The 13,699-nt window shown below is 34.1% G+C and overlaps 1 protein-coding gene across 1 annotated transcript in view; it reads left to right on the plus strand.

The window, feature by feature from the left end:
* The window catches only part of CNBD1 (cyclic nucleotide binding domain containing 1), a 120,184-nt gene that overhangs the window by 84,184 nt on the left and 22,301 nt on the right, over window positions 1-13,699 (plus strand). Inside the window, exons 6-7 of the mRNA XM_026688783.2 lie at window positions 4,958-5,067; window positions 6,858-7,008. Of these exons, the coding sequence (XP_026544568.2) occupies window positions 4,958-5,067; window positions 6,858-7,008 (261 nt within the window). The remainder of the gene's footprint in view (window positions 1-4,957; window positions 5,068-6,857; window positions 7,009-13,699) is intronic.

Below are 13,699 nucleotides of genomic sequence, written 5' to 3' on the forward strand. Positions count from 1 at the left end.
AACCCATGTGCCTCTGCCCACAAAAAATGGAGCTTGGCCCTCCCAAGTTCTATTTTCACTGGCAGAGTGCTCGGGCCACCACAGGCACTCCTGACACAAGTGACATTTAGCTGACCATGCTCACCTTAGCCATGCCCACCTGACCCTGAGGTCAAATGCAACCCTGATGTGGCCCTCAATGAAATCAAGTTTGACACCCCCGACCTAGGTCATCTAGAGGTCATCATCATCATCATCATCACCATCATCATCACCACCACTACCACCATCATCACCATCATCTATGCCCCCAGCACACCTTGACACTGGGAGAAGTGTGAGAAGTGTGTCTGCTCAGTTGTGTTTTTATCACAGGAACCTTATAATATACAAAATATATACTTTAAAGGTGAAACACTAAATTTAAATACAGTCAAACTACTCTCCTTTTTTGCTACAATTAAAATCCTTTCATATTGATATAATAAAAGGAAAGTGAATCTTGGTGGCAAGGACATTACCCTTGATATGTTCAGGCATGCGGACTGATTACATATTCCCTCAATTGATAGCTAAATGTTACAAAACCCAATTTTGCTCCCCATTGGCTTTTACATGTAAAAAGCCATTTAAACAATTTTACTCATGTCTCTTATTTGCACGATAAGCTATAATAACCATGAATTCTCCACTTTGAAGCAGCTGGAATTCTTAATTCTATGAAATGCAAATCCTGTCTCCTTTTCTTTATTATTCAGAAAGGGTATTCATCTACCTGTTGACTTCTTTGATGCTTCTCATATATATGTATGAATATGCAGTTTGAAAGTCCTGAAACTTGTTCTTGTGCACAGGGTCAGTAGAAGCCTTAGTCATCACTTAAGTAAATGTAAGTGATTCACAAAATCCCATGTCCTGGTCCAGTGCTTTTGAAGGCATACACATTACAAACCATTTTTTTCTGAATATAATTTGGTATCACTGAAACTTCTCATATCTTCAGGGTATAGAAAAGTTAGAGCATTCAAGTATATACAGTATCTAAAATTGGTGGATAGTTCCAATCTAAATGATCATATATAATTCTGTTGGACACAGTAAAAGAATATTTTAGAAACAAACCACGGGAAAAAAAACAAAGAAAAATATGAGGAAACCTATTAAGAAGTATTTCTGGTAATTATTTCATTTCACTTGCACAGTAGATGGAACTAGTAAACTACTGCCAACAATCAGTAAATTGTCACACTGCTGCCATTGTTGAAAATACATTTTTTGAGCTTGATTGTTTGCTTACAGGCATTTTGTTACTAAACTTAGTAACATAATCACTGCATATTTGCTGATGAACTCGCAGTGATGATGTTACTTAATTTGGTAATGAAACATCTACAAAAAAAACCAAACAAACCCCAAAACCAAGTTTAGGAAGCACCAAGAACTCCACCGGTCAATCCTGAGCAACATATATTCTCTTCTATTGAAACATTTTTTAAGATAGACATGATTCTAAATGCAATCAATGTTTCTCAATCTCCATCCATATTGTGGTTTGAACATAAGCCTTTAAATAAGTGGCAACATTCACCATGCCAACAAAATTCATCGCTAAATTTCCCAGCAGGCAGTCCTTTGTTCAAAAATAAATAAATAGAGGACTTTGCACTGAGTTTTCGCTCCAGAAAAAAAACAAAACATGTCTTCCAAATATCTGGAATGTACCTTGGTTTATATGCAGCTACCTCCGTTGGCACAGAGTTAATTTTATCTGAAAGCAACCTTGATAGAAGAGCTGAACAAAGAGATATGAGCTGTGCTTGCATAATACATTGAACTATAAGACTTGGTTAAGTGAACTTCCTCCATATCTTCCCATGTTGCATGCTGACCCTTTTACAGACTTTATGGATGCATGTGTCCTCCAAATCTGAAGGACCTGTGATTTGGGGTAGCTGAAACCAGGACATAAAATCAAGATTGGTGGCAGGGTTCAGCTTACAAAGACTGATGAAGTAGTAAAGGACTAAAACCCTATAAATAATATTCTTTGTTCCCTTTTTAGTCACTACAAATTGTAAAGATGCAACAGTTGCATTTAGAAATTTGATGTTCTGCAACACCTGTCTGCAACTACTTAAAAATAGTCTTTTCCCAGAATTGGACTGCAACTGTAGAGGGCATTTCTGGGAAAAATGCCTTCTCCACCTGAAATTTTAATTTACTGATTTTGTGCCATCAAGTTGGGGTTGAGTCTTAGTGTATATAGATTGACCTTCTCCAGGATGATCTATCCTATATTTCCTATGGAGTCTGCTTGCTGTGAAATAAACCCTAATTTGTTAAATGGGACTAACTCCTTAATACATTGTAAATTGTTTAGTCTTCAAGCCAATATATGCAGTGCCCTGGATCTACAGTGAGTGAACACATGGTATGAGTTACGCAGAGTTTATTAAGTAAACCATAATTGCCTGGCTGACTTCAATGAAATGTTAAGGCATAGATTATGGTTTGCAAATCACAATGGTTCTTCAAATACTTCCCCAGTGAGGCCGCTTCCTTCTGTTCATATACTTACAGGAAATTCTGCAATTCAGTCCTGTGAAACTAATTTGGCTACTTCTCCAAATTTGCATTGTATTATATGATATGAAAAACACATCAACTGCATCATTGATATATTATACTTTTGTTGCCTTTTAAAAGTTTCTTTTTTAAAAATTCTCTCAAGATTCAGTTTCTTACCAAAAAAGTTTTTTAAAAAAGATAGTTTAATTATTGTTAAATTTGTTCTGTTTATGTGTATATTAAGTAGAATAATACAATAGAGCTAGTATAATAGTAGTACAATAGTGCTTTTACTATTAAGTAATCAGTTCAAGATTGAAATCTCTATTATACAATCCTTACATGTATCATTCCTAAAAAACATTCAGAATAAGGAAAAAAAGGGCCTCAAAGGAACAGTCTATCCATATATTCCACGGTAATAGCCCAGAAAGCATAGCTCTTTGTATAATGAGTTCAGGGAGACATTAGTAGACCAAAGGGCATGTCCTGCTGGACTGAATTAGGTCTATGACGCCAATGTTCCTTATCGTCTGTTTTATGGCCTATTTGAACAAATAGGCAGTTTTTCAAATCATGTAGTACTTAGATGGTAGGAACTACTTTTAGTATTTTCAAAGTAATGATGAAAAATATGTGAATATCTCAACTTCATTTTTACATGTTTCTGGATTTTTTTGTTATTAAGATAGGTTTCTGATATTTGTACAGCATACTGGAACTAGTGACATCATAAGAACTCTTTAGTTGTGAAATGAAATTTACCATAATTTAAGAGAGATCTTTCCTAGTCCTCATTCCCCTTTCCAATTCTGATTCAACATAAAAAAGAACATATAATATCTGAAAAAAAAATGATTTTGGTTAAACTCAGTAACACACAGCAAACACACTGTTCTTTGTATAATTATCAGATGGGAATAATGTGTTCCTCAAAATGTGTATTACTAAAGATTATCATCAACATTTGAGTGTGTTCTACTATTATATGAAAGTAATGGTGTTAGTTCAATGTAGAATCCCCGATGAAGTTATTTCTTTACAAAAAAAAATCTACTTGAGCCTCAATGTCACCTTAGTATTTACAGTACTGTATTTTATTGTCAGTTGTCAATACATTCAGGTTAAATAATGAGTGGTTTTTAGTTCCTAGCCATTTTGCATCAATGAACAGTCACAAAGGAGCATATAATGGCAACATTACATTTGGAAAGCATCTGCATTTATTATTGCTATTTTTTTTCCAGCCATGGAAAAACGTTAGGTGCCAACTCAAGCTGAGCAATCCAGCTGGTGTAGAAAAATCAGATTCATAGCTTCTCTGACTTCAGTAGAGCTTTGCTCTTGTATGTGTACATCAAATAAAAGTCTGCAATGATTTTACACTACTCCTGTACCATGAAGCCTGTGTTCTTTACAGCTGTTCAGTCTGCCTAATGTTCTATGGCTTCTTCCCCTTGGTTTCCATGTAGACTTTTGTAATAAACAGTATAGTGCTTGTCTCCCTGTTTTCATTATAGCAAATATATGATTTATTTCATGTAGTCATTTCATTAAGCATTTTTGTGTCATAAAGCAACCCTTTCTTCCTACTTGATTTAGTTAAGGTTGATATCAAGAGCAATGTACAAAGTGGAGTGTCATGATGTTTTGATTTTGGCTTGGCCCTGAAACCAGAAACCACTTTTTCTTCCAGAAGATTTATTCTGGAGAATTTAAGGCCTACTCTTGGTACTACCAAATCATCTTGGTTCAGAGGAGAAAATAAGTCTTTCCCAAATGTTCTGCTTCTGAAGTGGAACAGTTATTAAATATAATCAAACAGTGAGAAATGCATATAATTGGCAAAAACAGAATAAAAGGAAAAAGCAGGGAGAGAGATACACAAGCAACAGGCAACAAGTTATATTACCTATATTATATCAACTATGTATTGTGACTATATATGTATGAAAAGGCATAGGATTTTCTAGAACCACTGGAAACAAAACTCTGGCTATTTAACATGGACAGCCCTGGGTGATTCTCTCCTCTGTTCTGTACCATCAAAGCAACAATTTTATAAATGGGAAAGATATATCCAACACTAAATCACAAACTTGTATTCTAAGAAACTGTACAGAGAATGCATTTCAAACGTACTGAAGAATTTGCAGTATGTTTCTATCAATAGTACAGAAATGGGAGAAATAACAGTAGTCCAGGACTAGGGACAATTTTATACACTTCCTCCTTATTTCATTTTGGTAGTAGTCATATTCCATATGTACATGTTCTCATGAACATAGTACACAATAGCTGTTCCATTCACTTGTTTCAAATTATGGTGGGAAACCTCTTTATGCACAAAAGGAGAGACCTATATGCATGCATACAGAGAAATAATTTATTGTTATTATTATTGTTGCAGTGTTTATGGAAGAAGGCGTAATAAGCAAATACGTAGGATTCATTAAGTCTGGACACTGCAATGCTTACCGAATAATTCCAGCTCTTGTAAAGCGACCTTTGGAGAAAATGGTAAGGAAAAAGATTTTCCTCTAGGAAATTCTTCTTTTGACCACACAGGGAATTTATGAATAAGCTTTTCAGTAGGGAGCTTTTTTATGAATAAAAAATGGGAAGGTATTGTGAAATTATGAATTGAACAGTATAGGTGTTACATATTGAAAAATGAAAATCCTAAAGAAGAAACACCCTAGTGAAGTACTAATTTGTATGAACCAAGTTCATTATAGCTCTAAATTATACAGATCTCTCACACATGGACATTTAGCATTGTGAAAAAACATTTTTAGAATACTGCTTAAAAGTGTGAAACTATATTTCATTGCCTCTGTTGAAAAATATTCAGGAACAGGTGTTAACAGTCATGATGTTACTGCTCACAAAATAAAGCCCAGATATATAATATTATTCTGATAAGAGAATAGAAATTGACCTACCAATTGTTGCCTGGTGACCATATGATAGATATATTAATATGTTCTTTGAGCTTTAACTCTCTAATGGATTTTTGGACCACCATTTGGTGATTATGTGAACATTAGACTGTGCTAAACATATGGAGCTCAAGCTTTACCTTACGAAGCACAATACAATCTGCTTGGTTTATCATTATCTGTAAAATAAATTGTGGGTCTCTCAAAAATCTATTCAACCCAGACCTTGTCTTCTGGTATTTTGGAATTAGGGTGCTTAATCAAGGATAGAGATAAGGGAGGTGTGTACAGTTTCCCAATTCTCAGCAACAGTTTAGTTCAATATCTAATATATTTATATATGCCAAGGAGAAAAGGCTTGAAGTCTTCAATATAAGGAGAATACTGAATGGACTGTAACTGTATGAACAATAATGAACAAGATAGTAGTCTTTAATTCTCTTTGCTCATCTTTCCATTCTGATATCATTTCAAATTTTGGCAGCTGCTAAAAAAGCCAATGTAGTCCTATGTTGCATTAATAGATAGAATCAAGATCACATCATTTGTTAGTACCTTTATAATATATAGTTTATAATGCCTTGGTAAGACCACACTTTGAATATTGCATCCAGTTTGGTCACCATAACTAAAAAAGATGTCAAGACTCTAGAAAGAGTGCAGGAAAGAGCAACAAAGATGATGAGGGGACTGTAGGCTAAAACATACAAAGAATGGTTGCAAGAATTGGGTATGTCTAATTTAATGAAAAGAAGGACTGGGGTGACATGATAAGGATGTTACAATATCTGAGAGGCTGCCACAAAGAAGAGGGGTCAATCTGTTTTACAAAGCACCTGGAAATAATGGATGGAAACTAATCAAGGAGAGAGAAGCAATCTAGAACCAAGGAGAAATTGCCTGACAGTGAACACAATTAATCAGTGGAACAATGTGCCTTGAGAAGTTGTGGGTACTCCAACATTGGTGGTCTTTAAGAAGAGATTGAACAACCATTTGTCTAAAATGGTATATGGTTTCCTGCTTGAGCAGGGAATGTGACTAGAAGACCTCTAAGGTCCCTTCAAACTCTTATTCTGTTATTCTGTTGATTTTTAGGCTTGCACATAAATCAGAATTGGATATCTATACATAGGCATATATCTAGGCAATGTACTTGTGCTCCTAACCACTGCCTTTCATACTCTGAATGAAACTTGGATTTTATTGAGGTACATGTGAAATACCATTAACCTGAACATTGTAATGATGGATTGTGTCTGCAGTTTACATGCATATTTTGTAAATGATCGCTATTCGTCTTCCAAATCCTTCCCATTTTTAGACATGAACCAACAAAAAATTACTCGGGTTTATATTTTTAAACAGGTTAAGCAAATGAGACAAGTTTTCATTGGCCAGTTACATCGACACCAATCCTTTGGAGAAATGAGTGTTCTTCTTCAGACACCATCTACATATACATTGAAAGCAGCAACTCCTATTGAACTGGGAGTTATTAATGCTACAGATGTGCTTGGTAAATATCTTCCCTCCTCTTCCTTGCCCTCCCATTTAGGTGAATATTTCATGTGTAAAACTGTCTGTTCTAAATATTGAAAGTCAGAAAATACAATTATTACAATATAGAGGAGATTTAAATATTACTTGTGGATTTAAATATTACTTCAAGAATGGTCCCATCGTCTGATGCTGAAATACTTGTTAAGACTAATTGTAAGTCATAGAAAACACCATATGAGAGGCAAGCATCACTCCGTTCCCACCACCTACTATGCCAGATAATTTTCTAGTCAAAGAAAATCATAACATGGGTTTTGCAAGAAATTCAGATATTGTTTTTGCAATATGTGGGCATGGATAGGAAACACTTCTTTTTTGATTCATCGGTATCTTTTTTCAGCTGTGCATAGCTGTTTTGAAAACTTATCCTGACCATCTTTCTAGTATGCACAGGTATTTTAATGAAGTGGATATGTTTGCTCACACATGCAGAAACATATAGGAGCAGCTTCCAAGACAGTTCCACATATCTGGAAAAAAGATGATTTGAAGTGAAGCTTTTTCTGTGTGTTTCTGTGTCTGTTAGGCATCTCGTTCGAATCATTTACTCAAGCCTAATAATACATATTCCCAGTATATATATTTTTTGTTTGCATCTACCACTATGTTTGTAGAACACATTTCTTTTTCTCTTGAAGTCATTTAATCTTGTTACATTATAATAATGTACATTATTGTATATTTTATTTTATATCTGAACTTGATCTTTCTTCAATAGACAGAAATAGAACGGTGGGTAGGGTACATACTGTTCATATAGAAGATCCAAGATTGAATTAGGATTAATTGACCCTTAGGGTCATCCCTAGAGTTATATCCAAGTGAAGTAGTATTCCATCCAACATGCTGCCAATAGTATCATTGTTTATCACAAATGATAATACCATTGTAAAAGTACAATTTTACATTCTTTTCCATGTTGCAGGAACTATTTTTCTACCAACTTTTACTGATATGAGCACAGTATTATTTGACTTTTCTCCATTATAATGGACCAAGTGCAGCATAATTGAATGTCTGATATCATTGGGTAAGGGTGGAAAATGCTTATAGTAAGTAGAGAGCTGCTTACAGCATTCTGATGAAATAACACTTGGTAGATAATTTCTTGATACTTCATCTGGCAGTCATTCTCCAAACCAAGCACCAATCTACTATTTTTGGAGGAGTTTGGGAAAGAATAAAGAATTATCTTCCCATTGCATGTTAATATAATTTTTCCTCAAATTTTTTTGTCCATTGAAGTTAGGAATCATAAACAATAATGAGATCATTGAAAAAAAAACTTGGGTTTATGTTTTAACATAATATTAATGCTTTCAAACAAAAGAATAAGATTTTGTTTGATTATTTCAAATATTGCCAAATACTTTGAATGCACCCACTTCTTAAAAAAGAAACAGAAGAAGTTTTGACCATTAATTTAAATATTTGTTTCTCAAACTTGGCAACTTTAACCGTAATACTGCTTAGATTCTTCTAATTGGAAATATTTGAAAATTAAACCACAATTAACTGTATGCACAATGCACACTCTACTACTAAGCAATGGTATATGCATTGCTTAGTAGTAGAGCAATGGTGGAATGTGTCTTTTTAATTGTGAACAGTGATTTTTGAACATCAATTCTCTAGGGCATTACTAAAAGATTAAAAAGCATGTTTTGGCCATGCATTCCAAATCCATACATCTTCTGCATTCAAAAATACAACTCATAAAGCCATTAAATCTAGAAATGAAGTAATGTTAGTTGGTTTCATACTTTAAAGTAGTTGTTTTATAATGGCTGTAATCCGAGGTGCTTTGAGCCTTACAATAATAAAATTTTATATCATTTGTATGGCTTGTTAATCTTTGGGGTCTTGGCTAAAATTGAATGCAGATGATTACATTCTCCTCTTAGTTCCATTTACTGATTGAATTGGAAGCAGTTTTCTGCAGTTATTTTCTTAAACTATTGTTGTAAATGTCAGGACTCCCACATGCACCCCCATTCAAATCATAAGTCACTAGCTCCCGTTTAGGTATAGCTGTGTTGATAAATCTCTGAACTCTCCTATGAGGGCAGCTAAAATGAGTTTCTCAACCATGGAGAGGAATATATGAAGGCCCAAGTTCATAGCAACACAAAACCAAGCCAAGCCAACTCTTCTTTGAACGTAAATAGCAATTGTTAACTTTGTCTCCCTTTCTTGTTTCAAGAATACTGAAACGTTCACTACAAAATCCTTCAAATTTCCAGAAAAATGTTAGAAAGACTTGTGAAGAAATCCAACTACACATTGATTGCTAACATTTTAAAACTATTTCACTGTTATTAAGGATAGATCTGCATCTATCATTGTTTGAAGTCTAATGTGGTTGCTTTACTTATAAATCTATAATGGGATAATTCACAAAGGAGAAATCAATAAAATTAGTCCAACTTTTATTTTATTTCTTAAAATATGTAGAATTCAAAGTAAATATTGTCAATTATTCCTGGAAAGGAAGGAAGGAGCATACTCCTCTTAAATTGGAATTTTCTCTGCATCATTTCATTAAGATGATGCAATCCTTCTTTTTCCTGCATGGAAGTTTCATTTCAATTTCTTTTCCAACAAATGGTGGAAAAATAATAATGTAAAAGACTTTTGTGGAAACATCCAAACTACACTGGACTCATATGGAGGATCACTTGAGAAACACATACACGATTAGATGATGCCAGGAAATAGCTTTAGGGTTCCTTAGTAATGTGTTTCTCAGTGCAATTTCTCCTGGAAATGGTCTATTTCCCCATTTCTGCCATAACAATGTACTATATTTTTCAGGAATGTCCATTTGAAAGTGTCCGTAAAAAAAGGAGTAAATTGGCCCACCAGTATCTCAAGGATTATCTTTCCAAGAAGTGTTCCTCTTATTCTATTTTTCTTTATCCTTGATTTCACACAGATGTATTTTTAAAACATGGCAGATTGCTTGGCTAATAAGAAAAAAAAATAGGGGTGACTAAAATGCAGATGGTAAGATTCAAATCAGTTTAAACTCAACAAGGGATTTCATGGAATTCTCTTCCTTAAATCAGAGGTCCCCAAACGTGGCAACTTTAAGGCTTGTGGACTTCAACTCCCAGAATTCCTCCTCCAGTCATGTTCACTCAGGAATTCTGGGAGTTGAAGTGCACAAGTCTTAAACTTGCCAAGTTTGGGGACCCCTGCCTTAAATCACCATACATAAGAATGTATACACTTATACTTATTATCTTGTAAACAATTGGCAAATCAAATAAATAAAATAAAATAAAATAAATAAATAAATTTGACTAGTGGCTGAGTGACAGTGATTGAACCAAGCCTCATTGAAAGAACATCAAGTAGAAATGTTACAGTGATGTTATTTTTTCAAGTTATCAAGTACATATTTTGCTGCTGACCTACAGTTGTTCTCTGTACATTGACTCCTTACAAAATGAAACCTTTAAAACTATTTTAGCAACCTAGAAGTTGAGTAACTGCTACAGGAAATAAAATTAAATGAAGAGGGGAAATCAGGAAAACTTATTTTAAAAGTTGACAATATAAATGGGAAACGACATAACTTTTATGACAGATGAACCTAGAAGATAGATTTTTTTAAAGAACAACTGTGAAATAATATATGTACTCAGATGGCTTTTTCACCTTTTTTTATTGTAGAAAAAGACAAAACTCCTAAATAGCTACTCCCCAGGAAATAAAATGTTCTTACTGCAGAAAAAAATATCAAGCTGTCTAACACAAAGCTGTCTGATAATTCTTAGAATATATACTGCATATATTTTCCATTTAACTGTACATATTACAGTTAGCAGAGTTTTTTTCTTCATATTTTCTTCATAAGATATCCCACCTATATGTTCAGTGTATGTTGTGATAGAGTGATTTATAGCATTATTATGTGAATCACAATATTATAAACTTTTATTCCAAATCCTAGTATTTTTAATTCCTTTTGTAACAAAAAATACCTGGAAAACTGCATTATATGAAAGATTGCACCTTCAGTTTGTTTTATTAAAGTTATATATTTCAGTTACCATGAAATTCAAAAGTGTTTATAGAAACACTGCTCATTAGACCTGACCTAACTTAACTTAACCTAACCTAACCTAACCTAACCTAACCTAACCTAACCTAACCTAACCTAACCTAACCACAAACAGCTGGTTTTTATAACCAGTTAAAAAATATAGCAAAAAATTCAGCACATTTATAGGAGATGAATCTGGAGAAAACAAGGTTTTAAGCAATTGCTCATTTAAGAGGTAATTTTGCTTTCAGTGTGGTTGCCATAGCATCAATACACTGATTTGTAGTTGCTAGTGCAGCAAACTGGGGTTGATGAAGGAAGCCAAATTTTGAAGAAAAAGGTGAACAATGAAATATCAAAGATTTTCATAAACAGGCATAACAGTTTATTTAGATGTTCTGTTTCCATATTGCATAGATACAAACACTTAATAAGATGAAAATAATAAATGGCTAAGGCAAACTATCAAAACTCTTAGCTCTTTTTCTTTTTTTTTTCCAGCTTGTAGGCACTGATTTTGAAAGTCAATTTCTAGCAAAGAAATATTTCTAGGTTTTGCCATCTAGCATGGTTGTCAATGGTCAGTAAAGACCTATTTAGTTTATTAAATACTTCCTGAAAGCAGGACTTTGAGAGAAGGAGTTTTGCTTGGGATTGAGAAAAAAGAGACATGGCAGAATATTGATCTTCGAGACCTATGCTGCAAGGAAACTGTATTCTTTCCTTCTCTTTTTCATGCTCTTTTGAATTCTCTTCATCAAAATTGGTCGCTTTTCTAAGAGCAGGGTGGATTTACTAGCAACGGACATCATTTCACAAATGCAAGAGACACAACATAATGACAGCAACCTGTTTTGTCAGAATCTGGCTGTGCTGTTCATTTGCAAGGAAAAACACATCATACATGCAAGAAGAAAAACAGGATTCAGGCATCTAGCTTAGCAAGTTAATCATAGTAATGATTAGAATAATTGTACAGCAACTACAAGGAAGGGAAGCAGCCAAATATCTTTTTGCTTTTTGCCCAAGAGTTCTATGTGAGACAGCAGAAAATTCCAGAACCTATTAGATTTTATTCAGAATTTATGGGGAAAACCTCTCCGGTAGACCCCAGTCTTGAAGCATTACATTTTTGCATCACTTCATTTGTTGCAAATTCTAGGAATTAGATGGTAGGTTGTAAGTAACAATATTATGCTGAAGAATAAAGCTGTGTATCATGCAGTCAACACTGTCCTGTAACTCACTTGATGGCTCCAAATGAAATATAAGATTGTTTCTTGGTCAGTGTTGAACAAATGCCCAACCACAGCTATTTGTATGTGGAATGGAAAGGGGATTCATCTCAGACAGTAAAATGTCTTGGGCCAGTACTGATGTACATATACTCAACAGGGCAACATATATATATAAAAAGGGTAGACTTGTTCAATTAGAATAGAGCTGGAAGGAGGCCTTTTAGTTCAACCCCCTGCTCAAGCAGGAGACCCTATAACAATTTCAGTGAAGTGATTGTCCAGTCTTAAATACTTCTGGTGATGAAGCACTCACAACCTTTGACGGCAAGCTGTTACACAGGTTAATTTTCCTCAGCATTAGGAAGTTTCTCCTTAATTCTAGGTTGCTTCTCTTCTCTTGTTTTCATCCATTGCTTCTTGTTCTGCCCTTGTGAAATTCCAATGCATTTTTTTTATCATTTAGTTTATATTTTGACTGCATCATTTCTATGATGAAATCAGGAAAAAAGAAAAATGATATAAGTAGCATTCATTGAAAAGAAAAAAAAACAATTTGTCTTTCAAATGCAGCACTATTCAAATATTTGCGTCAGACTGATGCAGTATAAGCTGTGTAAGTTTACATTTCAGGTCATTAGTCTGAAAGAAAGTAGAGAATAACAATACATGATGATAATAAAACAAGAATACTCTTTCAATATATCTAAAATGTTGCATATTTAACTATTTTGTATGTACATTTTTATGGGTCCCTCAGTTCTTGGAGGTGCCTATAGGGGATTTATGGGCTGTCACTGAGGTATGGAGCTATGTGGGTTGTCATGATAAAAAAAATGTTGTGTTCACAATTCATCAATATATGAAATAACTTTGGCTGATCTTCAGCATTTTTGTTTTAGAAACCTAAGTAGATAAGAGTGATTCAAAACAGTACTAATAAATAATATAGATAAGAACAAAGCATAAAAGGAAAGTCAAATTAGAAATTGGAAGAAATTTCAATGTCTAGAGGAGTATGAAACAGAATAATCTTCCAGAACTGATAGAGCAGCACAGAATCACAGTATAGTTTTAGTCTAAATAGGTTTAGAGATAGAATATACAAGTTTGTAATAGTGATTAAGGCATCATACTGGAACATGATTCTGCTAGATCTATCTTGGGCCAGACTTTCTCTCAGCCCTAAGAAGCAGGCAATGGCAAACCATTACCAAAAACCTTGCAAAAAAACAAAACCTGCAGAGACTTGCCCAGGCAGTCACCAAGAATCAACATTGGCTTAATTCTGAGCACATATACACATATAAACAAACAGAGTGAAAAAAATGGTGGCACAGTGGTTAGAGTGCAGTACTGCA

Source organism: Notechis scutatus, chromosome 3 (assembly GCF_049901735.1).
Source record: "Notechis scutatus isolate UNSWTSFEM ecotype Mainland chromosome 3, rNotScu1.2, whole genome shotgun sequence".
NCBI classification, from domain to species: domain Eukaryota; kingdom Metazoa; phylum Chordata; class Lepidosauria; order Squamata; family Elapidae; genus Notechis; species Notechis scutatus.